At 46.2% G+C, this 13,384-nt stretch overlaps 1 protein-coding gene across 2 annotated transcripts in view; it reads right to left on the bottom strand.

Moving 5' to 3' along the window:
- Cyfip1 (cytoplasmic FMR1 interacting protein 1) overlaps positions 1-13,384 on the bottom strand; it is a 66,453-nt gene that overhangs the window by 26,962 nt on the left and 26,107 nt on the right. Inside the window, exons 10-17 of one of the 2 annotated variants that reach the window (XM_013012034.1) lie at positions 12,860-12,951; positions 11,057-11,174; positions 9,560-9,682; positions 8,570-8,695; positions 5,777-5,943; positions 4,188-4,335; positions 2,830-2,983; positions 394-550 (exon numbers count right to left, since the gene is read on the bottom strand). In XM_013012034.1, coding sequence (XP_012867488.1) covers positions 394-550; positions 2,830-2,983; positions 4,188-4,335; positions 5,777-5,943; positions 8,570-8,695; positions 9,560-9,682; positions 11,057-11,174; positions 12,860-12,951 — 1,085 coding nt within the window. Of the gene's footprint in view, positions 1-393; positions 551-2,829; positions 2,984-3,250; positions 3,399-4,187; positions 4,336-5,776; positions 5,944-8,569; positions 8,696-9,559; positions 9,683-11,056; positions 11,175-12,859; positions 12,952-13,384 lie in introns of both variants that reach the window. The other variant, XM_013012035.1, reaches the window with a different exon arrangement.

Raw genomic sequence — 13,384 nt, 5'->3', positions numbered from 1 at the left:
CCTTTCAAGCAGTATCTGAACATGGCCTCTTTGGTATATGTGTGTGTGCCAGTCCTGGGACTTGAACTCAGGGCCTGGGCACGGTCCCTGAACTTTTGTGTTCAAGACTAGTGGTCTACCACTTGAGCCACAGCTCCACTTCCAGCTTTTTGGTAGTTAGCTGGAGATAAGAGTCTCCTGAACTTTCCTTCCTTGGATGGCTTCAAACTGTGATCCTCACATCTCAGCCTCCTGAGTAGCTAGGATTACAGGGGTGAGCCACTGGCACCCAGCTATACAAAAATTCTTAGCTAAATATAGACACGATTCCTTTCCATTTTTCAAATCATCAAGGAATGCAAATAGACCCAGCCCTCCTCCAAGCTCACGTCTCACATGCCCTCAGTCACTCACTCCATCATGGACGCCTCCTTGGTCTCCAGGATATGGTCAGTCAGAATCCATGGCATGGACATCTCGATAGGGAACTGGATCCTTCTGCCCATGGTGAGCTCCAGGAAGAATTCCCGGAACCACAGCTGTGAAAGGTCACAGCACTGGTGCAATGTTTCTTGAAAGAGTCAAAATAACATCATGTCATTTTCCACACACAGACAAAATCATTCAGCACAGAAGAGGCTACAGGGGGAGCTCTGTGCGGGGCACTGGCTCCTCCATGATTAGCTGTGAGCCATGCAGCGTGGACATGAGCGGGGAGGGGTCACCCTGTGCCTCACAGGACAGACAGGATCAGGACGGGTGTGGCTACACGTGCAGCCATGTGGGCGGGCCCTGTGTATTCTGAGCAGCCAGTGCCCACCCACCAGCAGGGACCAACTCAGCCTCCCTCAGCAGCATCAGGGGAAAAGGGACAAGTGAAAACAAGACAAAGATTGAGTATCCGTCATCTGAAACTTTTTTTTTTTTGGTTAGTATTGAGGGTTGAACTCAGGGCCTTATGCTTACTAAAGCAGGTATTCTAACCCACCACTGCGCCACTCTACCAGCTCTGTGTTAGTTTATTTTGAGATAGGGTCACTTTAGGTACAGGCTGGATTGCACTGTAATCCTCTTGTTGGCACTTCATGAATTGCTGAGATGGCAGGGGAAAATGCCACCGTGCCTTTGAAAAGATACAGTTAAAAGCTAGAGTCTTAGCTAGGTGCTAATGGCTCATACCTGTCATCCTAGCTACTCAGGAGGCTGAGAGCTGAGGATGGCTATTCAAAGCCAGCTCGGTCAGAAAAGTCTGTAAGAATCTTATCTCCAATTAACCACTGAAAACCAGAAGTAGAACTGTGGCTCAAAGTGGTAGAGCACTAGTCTTGAGCGACAAAGCTCAGGAACAGTGCCCAAGCACTGAGTTCAAGCCCCATGACCAACCAAAGAAAAAAAAGATGGTGTCTTTCAAACATTTTTGGGGGAGAGGTCTGAGCTGGCTTCAAACTGTGATTCCTCCATATTTGCCTCCCAAGTAGCTAGTATTACAGACTCGAGCTAAGTCTGAAAGTCTTTATGCTCTAATTTATGCATAAGTTGAACATTCCAAACCTGGTCTTATGTGATGGCTTAAGTCAAAATACATGCACCCACAGAATACTGCATAATCCAGGCACCAATCGCTCACACCTGTATCCTAAGCTGCTCAAGAGGCTGAGATCTGAGGATCACAGTTCAAAGCAGCCAGCCTGGGCAGCAAAGTCTGTGAGACTCTTACGTCCCATTAACTACCAAAAAGCTGGAAGTGGAGGTGTGGCTCAAGTAGTAAAACATGCTAGACTTGAGCCACAAAGCTCAGGAACAGTGCCCAGGCCCAGAGTTCAAGCTCTGGGGCCAGCAGAAAACAAAACAATAAAAACAAACAAACTGTATAGTCTCAGGTGGCTTAATGGGAAGACACTAGAAATGTGTGTACTCACAAGTGAAGACAATTACACTTTGTATTAGTAAGTGATGAAATCCTACAGGACCATAATTAGGAAGGTGCTGAGATCAAGATGCTGTTAGGCAGTGCACAACCCTATAAAATTACCTTCATGCTGTGTGTATGAAGTACACAGGTCCCATCCCCAAGATCTCCCATGCTGTATGTGTAAATGTTACAAAAATATTCATCACAGGAAACATTTCCCAACCATTTCCGACAAGGGATACTCAACTTGGACTTGATTTCCCTGAGAAAAACACCCATGTCTCGGATGCAGTATTGAATGTCCACGTAGGATGTGAGGGAGTTAGGCTAATGCAAAACTAAAGAGAGATTAGAAAAAACAACCCTGAAACCACAACAGAAGGTTCTGTCCTTCCTTGGAACTAATAGCTGATACCGTCAGCACTGCAGCCAAGGCACGGGGGGGCTCTCACTCTGAGCAAAGCACTCAGATAGCTCAAAGAGGACCACAGGCAGACAATACCCACCAGTGCCAGGTGGAGGGAGCTGTGTATCACCCAAACGGGGGACTCGCTTGATTCAGGGCCCTCTGCCACTTTCCACATCCTTGCCTGCAGGGGGCGCTGTTTCTACCACTTATCCATACTTGGATGATGAGTTTTGTTTGTTTGCCTAGGTTCTGGACCCCTTGTGGATTGAAAGACTTCATATTCAGGCTGCAAGGCTGGCCACAGCCCCATGGTCCTTGTCCTGTGGGCCAAGTCCCATGGAGGTCATGGCGGAGGTCAAGGATAGGGCATCTGAGGGAACCTCGGAACATCTGGCCACCACCACAGAGGTTAGGACAGGGGTGGCCTGGAAGGACTGGGGTAAGGAACGGTCAGGCAGAAGCATCCTAGGTGGTGTTAGCAGTTGTTAGAACATGCCCAGCCAAGACTCTGCTCAGCACTGTCTCTTACCACTGAAATTTATCAAGTGAGTGTAGAAGAATGATTCTCGATGAAATTTTTCTATGTCCAATATGGTGGGCCCCTCAAGGCTACTTCTCAAAGTTTTCTTGGAACCACTTTTGTCTGCAATGAGGGACTCTAGCATAGTTCTCACCATGTACAGCTGTGTTATCCGAGGCAAACATCGGTGGGGAGAGAATACACATGGTACATTAGTTACGCCGACCTCAGATAAACCACGAGGGGAAGGACTGCTCCGCTATGTCCTGACTGCTCCTCACAAACCAGAGCACCAGGCAGAGTTTTCCCGGGGAGATGTGGGCGGGGCCTAAGCGGCTAGGCTGCTGCTTCTTGGGAGGGAGAACAACTTGTAGCGGAGCAGTTCACCTCCGTGTCATAACCATTGAGCAGAAGAACAAAGGTGTCTTACCACTAAAGGTTAAAAGAGGTGGGTAGGTGTAGGACTGCCTCAGAAACGCGTTTACCACATGCAAGAGCCTTTCCATGCCCAGAGACTTGAGCTGCCTGAGCAGCTCGGCAGAGCTCAAGGACTCCGCCATGGTGCGCACCAGGTAGAGCTAGACACAGACAGACAGACAGACAGGGAGGGAGAGGTGGGAGAAAGCCGTTAGTCACATGACACACATGCCTGGGTGGGAGACATGGGGAACGGATTCACGGGACAGAGTTGGGAAGGAGCCACCCCTGGAGGGGTCATCCCCAAAGCATGGGCCAAGTGTCTTCCTCCTGACATCACGAGCCAACCACGTGCTTTACCGGTGAACTTTCTCGAAGACTGACAGAAGAGACTGTAAAGCCTCCAATAGAGAGAGGAGTAAAATATACCAGGTCCCAGAAAAAAAAGTAAGGGGTATATTAAATCAAGTATTAAGAGTCAGGGAGAAGCACGTTAAAGAAGGCTTGGACACATTAAGAGAGAGAAGATAGCAAAGGTGGCTTCCGGCCATGACACAGGAAAGCAAAGTGGCACCGTCTCCCATGGCTCCGTCTGCAGGAGTGCTCATTTGTAGATGCAATGTAAGAATGACAACTGTACATTCATTTAAAACCACCACCAAGGAACACCAGGTAAAGAGGTAAACCCGGGAGACTGGAATGCAATGGAGCCAATTCACTTCTGAAGGTCGATGAACCAACTAGAGAATCACAAAGCTGTCTCAACCCAAGTCCCAGATTTACTTGGGGGGAGAGGGGGCGTGTGGCTGGTGGTGGTGGTGTAATAGACAAGCCACAGCAGAATGGGATTGGTCTGAGTAGATAGACAGCGGTGATGTCATTCCACTCTAGTCTCGCCTACCCCGCCCACCCCCTACTCCAGCCCAGGTAGCAGGTGGAAGGGCTGAGACCTGTGTGCTGGAGGGTCCCACAGCACGGCGTGGCACTTTGATGTCAAAGCCACTCTTGGGATCCTTCTCACCCCGCAGCGCTGGGTCATTGAAGGGCTCATGTCCCGTCTCCCAGTCACACACTGTCTTTCTGATGGCCTGCAAGACACTGAAGAGACCCATCCAGTGATCAGGGGAGGGCCTGTACCATGACACACAGGCTCTCAGAACTGCCAGGAACAAAGCATAAATAATCTCTTCTGGGGGCAGTGGGGGGGGGGGATGTGAAAAATAATCTATTTCAACCTGAAATGGAAAGCATAAAACTATATTCTTGGAAACATGACTATTGGCAGAAGCAGCAACTTAGATGAAGCCAGAAACCAGTGTTTTTATTTCCTGAACACACAGCAGGTGGCCCTGAGTCATGCTGAGGGCAGGGAGAAGATGGCAACGCCCACCCTGAACTGGGTGCCATCTGCCTGCAGCTGATTGGTCCTGAGTTCCTATGAGAATGAGATGTCACTAACGGAACTGAGGACACTGCGCATGTGTCCAGACTCATCGGGAATGTGACCTTATAAGAGGCGATCTTAAAAAAAAAAAAAGTGTTTTTATTTTATTTTCTCTATTCAAGTGCCTTCTCCTGGATGCATGGGAGATTGTAGAGTCTTTGAGCCTGGCATCTAAGATCTCAGATTTCCCACGAGCCTAAGCATGCTCGATGGGACAGGAGAGTAATGGTGCTTCATCTGTATGAGGAAAACTGCTGAAAGGTATCCATCTCTGTGCTGACTGCCTTCGCCGGAGCCCCTTGCTCACCTTACAAGCTACCTCAGGCAAAGGGGGGTAGAAGAAAACGTTACTGAAGAACTGGCTTAGAGGAGGCTGGCAGCTGGAGAAAGTGGGCTGGTTCTCAGAAACTGCGGGCATGGTGCTGAGACTGCCTGGAAGGTATCTAGGCTGAGAGGTTAACCCCCCATGCTTAAGGATCAGGGCTGGATTCTGCCTCATTGAGTTCTGGCTCTCCCAGGGGCCATGCTGGGGCAGGGTCTAGCTTTCCTGGGCTGTCATCCAGTGTGAGGACGAAGCTGGTGAACACAAAGGCATGGATCCCCTGTTGGCTCCTATCTGGTGGGGCCAACCTAGGAAGGCTGACTGGCTGAGGTCATGCTGGCTCTGACCCAGAGACAAAGGGGAAGCTTCTGGCTCCAGAGATTCATTATGGGATTGAGGACTGGGCTGAAGCTGGGCCTGGAGTCGTTCTGAATCCTGATCCCTGACAGGGGACTTAATGGTGCATAGACCCAGGCTTCTTCTTTTTTTTTCTGTCAGTTATGGGACTTGAACTCAGAGTCTGGGCGCTATCCCTGAGCTCTGTTGCTCAAGGCTAGCACTCAACCACTTTGAGCCACAGCACCACATCCAGGTAGTTAACGGGAGGTAAGAGTCTCATGGACTTTCCTGCCTGGGCTGGCTTTGAACCATGATCCTCAGATCTCAGCCTCCTGAGTAGCTGGGATTACAGGCGTGAGCCACCAGCACCTGGCTGTCAACTTTCTTTTTAAGATGATTATTATTGGTACACCGGATGAATGCAGGAGGCTGACCTCTGGATGACATTCTTCTTCTTCTTGATGGCCTGTCTCAGTGGCTCCCTAAGGGTCACCTGGGAGAAGTCTTGGAGAGCTGCATAAACGGTGTGCCGGATGGCGTGGTTGAACACGCTCTCCATTCTGCCCATCAACACTTGCAGGCCTTTAATCATGGCGATCACCTGCCAAGGACATGGCTTTCAGTGGGGGAAGGAAACAGAGACAGGCTTTCCCAGCTCAGCGGGATGTCACCTTCTTCCCACAATGCATCTGGCTACTCTATTGCTCGCTTTCTCTGAGTAGCAGCTGGGAGATTGTCTGCCTGAGCCAACATCTAATCTCATCAGATGCAGCTGACTCAAACAGAGCAGTTTCACCATCATGACTTTCAAAGGGAGAAGATTTAAGAAGGCAGCTGGAAAGTTAAGTATCACACAAGACTATGACTAAAGACCCTGTGGCTAACGTTCCACTTGTTAAGCAATAAGGAGCTCTGGATAAATATGCCTGGAAGAAAATGCAGCTAGCTGCTTTAAGTCTGACCCTGATCCTGACTGTCTCAATGTCACTCACTTCCCTGACCTGCTGGTTAGGTGTTTTTTTGTTTTATGTTTGATTTTTGTGGTTGTGGGCTTGAACTCAGGGCCTGGGCTCTGTCCCTGCACTTTTTTGTTAGCACTCTACCACTTTAAGTCACAGCTCCACGTCCAGTTTTCTGGTGGTTAAATGGAGATAAGAGTCTCAAAGGCTTTCCTGCCCTGGCTGGCCTCAACCTGCCACCCTTAGATCTCAGCCTCCTAAGTACAGGATTGTAGGTGTGAGTCATCCCGGGTGGGTAAAGTTTTGATGTGTCTCCTTTGGAGAATTGCCTGGTGACTTTATTTTGCTTTTCGAATCAAAACTGAAAGGGCAAAAAAAAAAAGGAATCACCTATTTAAAACAAGCAAATGGGGAAACTCTAGTTGAATGAAAATGAAACTACTCCATAATTCAGAAGTAGAGAAAGGAGAAGGATAAAAGCTGAAACTACAGCTTCAGATAAATACGTAAGTCTGAAAGTAATATCCACCCAATGTTCATCATGCCTTTTCAAAAAAATTAAAATAGCTAAAAGAAATAAATGTATAAATATTTGAGTTAATGAGACAAAAACTGTTTCATAACTAAAAGTTTGACAGATGCCCAGCAGTATTAACCAAATATACAAATAAGACATGGATTATTAGATTAATAATGAAAAAGGGAAACTTAACCACAATTCAAAAGTTTAGATTATGATAATGGATCATTTTAGGACATATAGTCTGTCAGTGGGCTAGAATTAAGGATCTAGAAATAAGCTCTCACATTTACAATCTAGTGATGTGGTTTGCTTGTGTTCATGTATGTGCTTGCAGGTACTGGATTCAACTTCAGGGCCTGGGCACTGTCTCTTTGAGTTTTCTCATTCAAGGCTGATGCTCTACCAGCCTTAGCTCCACTTCTGGCTTTTTGTGGGTTAATTGGAGATGAGAGTCTCATGGACTTCCTGATGGCTTTGAACTGTGATCCTCAGATCTCAGCCTCCTGAGCCACTGGTGCCTGACTTTAGTCCACTGATTTTTATAGGATGCTAAAACATTTCAATGGGAAAAAGTATTTTTTCAACTCTGGGTATTGGGACAACTGGACTTCCTCAAGCAAAAGAATCCGGTTGGACCCTTGTACAGGAAAGACTTAACTCAGCCGGGCCTGGAATGATCACATTCCACATTCCCAAGAAAGGTCTACCCTCAGGACTGACTCTTGTCCTGCTTCTACAAACTCACTGGGCTCTGAGATATGCAAATATTCTGAATGACAAGAGTGGTTTTTGTATGTCTGAGACTTCAGGCCATAGATACAGCAGAGTAAAGCACCTGGAAGACAATGTAGATTATTCTCAGGACCTTAGAATCTACAAAGATAGCCAGGTGCTGGTGGCTCACTCCTGTAATACTAGCTACTCAGGAGACTCAGGTAGGAAGATCACCATTCGAAGCCCAGCCCAGGCAGGAAGTCCTTGACACTCTTATCTCCAATTAATCACTAAAAGCTGGAAGTGAGACTGTAGCTCAACTGGTAGAACACTAGCCTGGAGCTTCTTTAAAAAGCTAAGGGGCAGGGGCTGGGAAGGTGGTTCAGTGGTAGAGCGCTTGCCTTGCAATGCATGAGGCCCTGGGTTTGATTCCTCAGCACCACATAAGTAAGAAGAAAAAAGCCGGAAGTGGCGCTGTGGCTCAAGGGGTAGAGCACTAGCCTTGAGCTGAAGAGCTGAGGGACAGCACCCAGGCCCAGGGTTCAGGCCCCACGACCGGACCCAAAAAAAAAAAAAAAAAGCTAAGGGACAGTGCCTAGGCCCTGAGTTCAAGCCCTATGACCAAAAAAACAAAAACAAAAAAAAAGAATATGCCAAGATATCTTAAGGAGGCAGGAAAAGTACAACTATAAAATGTTCTTCCTACACTTATGAACTCTTGTTCATTAATAGGTCCAGGAAGGCAGTGCAGAGACACATAGTGTGAAAACAGACAGCTGGAAGCCACCATGGCTAGGAAATACCCAGAGCCTAGGGAAAGACCGTCCCTTCTCACAGCAGATTCCACTGCCAATTCATTCACCTTATACTTCTAACCCAAAAACCTGCCCTGCCCTGCCCTTCCTTGATTATCATTGATGAGGGAGCTGGTGATCTGCCCACAGCAGGCTGTCAGCACAGACCCAGGAACCAACCAACAAAGACTGAGACCAAAGTCACACAGGTAAGAGAAAGCGGGCGTGAATCCTCACCTCCACCAGGGCAAACTTCTCCTCACTCGTGTAGTTGTAGCGTGTGGCTCGTTCATACTCTTCAGCATTGTCAGGGCAGTCCTTGTTGGAGTACTTGTCTGTTGGGTGGACGAGTTTCCACGAATACTGGTATGGACAGAAAGAGGAGAGAGACATTCCACATAAAAGGAAAAAAATGCACCAGGTGCTGACGGCTCACGGCTTAATCCTAGCTACTCAAAAAGTTGAGATCTGAGGATCATGGTTCAAAGCCAGCCTGGGCAGGAGAAAACTCGAAGTGGTGCAATAGTTCTGACCCACAGGACCTTGGCCAAGGCCATCAAAATGTGAGCCTTTTATTATGTAGTGTATCCCTTCCCATCCTCTTTCCCTGTCTCCATACCCCTACATATCTCTAAAGAAACGTAAAACATTCTACCCTAGTCAAGTTGAAAAGCTACACCAGGCAAAATGGCCTGGCTGTTGTGTGCTGAGTGACTGAGACTCTAGGCATTTCATTAGAATGGAATAAAGAATTTGCTTTTGATGCCGGGTGCTGGTGGCTCACACCTGTAATCCTAGCTACTCAGGAGGCCTGGATAGGAAAGTCCATGAGACTCTTATCTCCAGCTAATCACAGTAAAAGCCAGAAGTAGCCCTATGGCTCCAGTAGTAGAGTGCTAGCCTTGAGCAAAAGGAACCCAGGGATAATGCCCAAGCACTGAGTTCAAGCCCCAGGACTGGCAAAAAAAAAAAAAAAAAAAAAAAAGAATTTTCTTTTGAAAGGATCATATGGTCTTCCAATTATTTTCTAAAAACGTTTTATCTGATGAATATAAACCCCCAAAAGGTATGCTATAATTGAGGTATTGTTAAAGAAAAGCATTGAGCCAATACCATTGAGCCAATTATCTTGGTGCATTCTAGAAGACAAGCACTTCTAACCTGAACCAGAAAGTAGCTGCACGTTTAGTTCCTTAAATTCTCCAAACCACCTGGTGTAGCACCTACCACTTCCATCACGTGGGCGCTCCACTGAGACAGCAGCTGCAGGCCCTGCAGAGCTAGGTCAAAGAGCTTCCGGTACTCGGCATCTGTCTTCTGGGCCTCCTGGCGGCCTGATCCCGTGACCACCTAGGCACATAGGCACACAGGCACGAGCATCAGGAGAAAACCATGGCCATGAAATCCACTCCAGGAACCCCTCCCAAAGTCACAGGTGCAAAAGATCCAAAAATGGGCAATGGATCTCAACACATTTTGTCTTGTTTGATAAAAGGGCTCATTATGTAGGCCCAGGCTCTCTTCCAACAATTCATGATTGCCTCCTGAGTGCTGGTGTTCCAAGAAGGAACGCACTACCGTGCTTTTTATCCACATAGCACTGAAGATAGATCCTAGGGCTTTTCACACAGTAGGCAAGCATTCTAGTAGCGAGCTACTGGCCTGGCCCCTGAATAGATTCTGCACAAAAGACTTATAACTGAGCCAATGAGCACATGAAAGCATGGTTGTCATCATGAGTGAAAAGGGAAATACCAACTCTGAATACAGCCAGCTACCACTTCAGATCTGCCAGAATCAAAAAAAGAATAAGCCAGGAGCCCAGGCTTGCATTTCTGGTTACTCAGGAGGCTGAGATCTGAAGATTGTAGTTTGAAGCCATCTGGGGCAGAAAAGCCCATGAAATTCTTATTTCCAATTAACTACCAAAAAGCGGGAAGTGGAGCTATGACTCAAGTGTTACAGTGCCATGCATGAATGTAAGGGACAGCCTACAGAGCTTGAGTTTAAGCTCCTGTACTAGCTCAATTACTTAATTTAATAAAAAATAAATAAATAGGGGCTGGGAAGGTGGCTTAGTGGTAGAGTGCTTTTCTCGCATGCCTGAGGCGCTGGGTTTGATTCCTCAGCACCACATAAGTGGCAAAAGCCAGAAGTGGGGGTAGGGCTCAAGTGGTAGAGTGCTAGCCTTGAGCTGAAGAGCTGAGGGACAGCGCCCAGGCTCAGAGTTCAGGCCCCATGACCGACTAAATAAACAAATAAATAAATAAATGTGAAGCCAGCACCAGTGGCTCATACCTATAATCCTAACTGCTCAGGAGGCTGAGATCTGAGGATCACAGTTGAAATAAAAGTCCATGAGACTCTTATCTCCAATAAACTACTAAAAAAGCTAGAAGTGGAGCCCATAGCCTGGAACAACAACAACAGCAACAAAAATCTCAGGAACATCTCCCAGGCTCTGAGTTCAAGCCTTAGGACAGGCACAAACACACACATTAAAAAAAAAAAAAAAATCCATGAAATTCTTATCTCTAATTAGCCACCAAAAAGCTGAAATGGAGCTGTGGCTCAAGTGGCAGAGGACCAACCTTGAGCAAAAGAGCTCAGGGACACGGCTTAGGCCCTGAAGTCCAAGCTCCATTACCAGCGGCAGAATAAAATTGGAAAAGTGAGTCTTTTTGCGCGTGTCCCCCCTGGCTGTGGTGTTGTGGCGGGCAGTACCTCGCTGTTGCTGTAGCGTGCCAGCTCTGAGATGAAGCGCATGTGGTCTTCCCGGATCTGGATCATCTGCTCACAGATGTTGTACTGAGGGCTGCTGCTTGAGGACGTGCAGGTCCACCTGGGTGTGAGGCAGAGGCCTGTGTTACCACAGGAAGGCTGACACGCTGCTAATGCACTGCCCAGCCTGGGCAGCTGTGGGCACTGTGCATAGTACGAGGAACAATACCATCGTTTTACATGTTTAAAGAATTGCTGAAGCTAACCCCTCCCCCCTCCATAAAGAACATAACACTGAACTATTTACTCTCTTCCTTTACAGAGAAGGTTTCCCAACTCCAGACTGAGATACATTAGCTATCAAAACTATGGCTAAAAGGCAACCCCAGGCTGCTCTGGGCACAAGTAAAAATATAAGACTCAATGGGCTATGTGGAATCTACAATAAAAAGTATTTTGTTGCCAGGTGCTGGTGGCTCACGCCTGTAATCAAAGCTCTTCAGGAAGGTAAGATCGAGGATCACAGTTTGTAGCCGGCTCGGGCAAGAAAGTCCATAAGACTCTTATCTCCAATGAACCATCAGAAAACTGGAAGCGGTGCTATGGCTCAAAGTGGTAGAGCACTAGCCTTGAGTGAAAAAGAGCTCAGAGACAGTGCCCAGGTCCTGAGTTCAAGCCCCATGATGAACAAAGTATTTTGTCAGTTGGGCACTGGTAGCTCATGCTTAAAATCTAGCTACTCAGCAGGCTGAGACCTAAGAATTGAGGTTTTAAGTCAGCCCCGGAAGAAAAATCTGCAAGACTCTTATCACCAATTAGCCAGCAAAAAGCCAAAAGTGTTACTGTGAGTGGTAAGAGTGTCAAACTTGAGTGAAAAAGCCCAACAAGAATGCAAAGTCCTGAGTTCAAGCCCCACTACCGGCACACAAAAAAAGAAAAATAAATCTCAAAATAACCAATATGTATTAATGGGTGGTGTTGGGAGTAGGGCTGCCAATCAACCTAAAACCATACACTGTTATCAGTAGATATTACTCAAGTAGATTTTAAAAAGTATTGCGTGTTGAGGTTCATATGTAATAGTGAGCTATAAACCCATAAGGAAAGAAGTTGCCAACTTTCTCTGTCTACGGTGGAAGATTTGTGGGCTACCTCTTCCATGTCAAATCTATCAGAGTCACCATGTGTTTTGGTTTTTACGATATCCTTTGATGTCACACAAACAAAAAAGAGGCTAGACACCCGGGGACAATTTTATAAAACTGTTAAGAAACACACGTTTTGCAGGGTCACGGGGGGACAACTTTGTTTGCAGGGTTTGTTAGAAAGCACGGAGTGTATTTTACACTTCTACATTCTACAAGCCAGTAGAAACAAGTGGAATGATAAAAATGTTCTAAATCTGTGCTAATCCACTTACCCTAACTACTAAACACTAGAAGTATGGTTGCTTTCCTAAGGAAACTAAAAATCTAACTGGATTTTTCCGTGAGTTTAAATGTAAATAGCAAGTGGCGCTGTAGCTCAAGTGGTAGAGCGCTCGCCTTGAGCTGAAGAGCTGAGGGACAGTGCCCAGGCCCAGAGTTCAAGCCCCACGACCAACCAAAAATATATATATATAAATATGAAAATAGCAACATGTGGAAAGGTATTGAAAGTACTGGCTAGTATTGAAAAGTACTGGATAGTCAGTTCTGCAATGTAGGGCATTTGGATTAGTACTCTAAGTTCAGTAAGACAGTTACAGCATACAGAGTTGCCAGGATGGTACAGATAGGTCTCTATGCAGGTTTACTCTCCTCCTACCGAGATTTATTTTCCTCATAGTGGGCGCTGGTCTTGATGTATCTTGCCAGTTCGATTTGCATGTCCCCAAACAGTGGAACAACTTGAAGTTGCTGTATTCAAAGAACAAACAAAAAGTAGGATCATATGGATATTTAGTCACAAAATACATAAATAATAAGAAAAGGTCTAATGTGAATAGTTTGGATTGAATGCTGCCTCTTGCAAACACTGAACCAAAAAAAAAAAAAAAAAAAAACCAAACCTGTAAATAACTTCTGTGTTCATCTTGAAAAGAATGAACTATGGAAAAAAAGAATAAAATAGATGGAAAAAGTATTCAAACATTAGCGTTCATCTATGTTGTTGGTCCAAACAGAGTCACAGACACAAAATCAACTTTATTTCTCAAGAATAGCAACAATCAAGTAGACGATGAAAATTTACAGAGACACAATTTGCAATAGCATAAAAAAACTTTAAAAATATGTGTAAGTAAAGCTACATCACCTCAAAAAGATTTTTCTCAATGAATGGAGCAAGTGC

Source organism: Dipodomys ordii, unplaced genomic scaffold (genome assembly GCF_000151885.1).
Source record: "Dipodomys ordii isolate 6190 unplaced genomic scaffold, Dord_2.0 Scaffold15, whole genome shotgun sequence".
NCBI classification, from domain to species: Eukaryota; Metazoa; Chordata; class Mammalia; order Rodentia; family Heteromyidae; genus Dipodomys; species Dipodomys ordii.
This window is presented reverse-complemented; position numbering and strand designations above follow the sequence as displayed.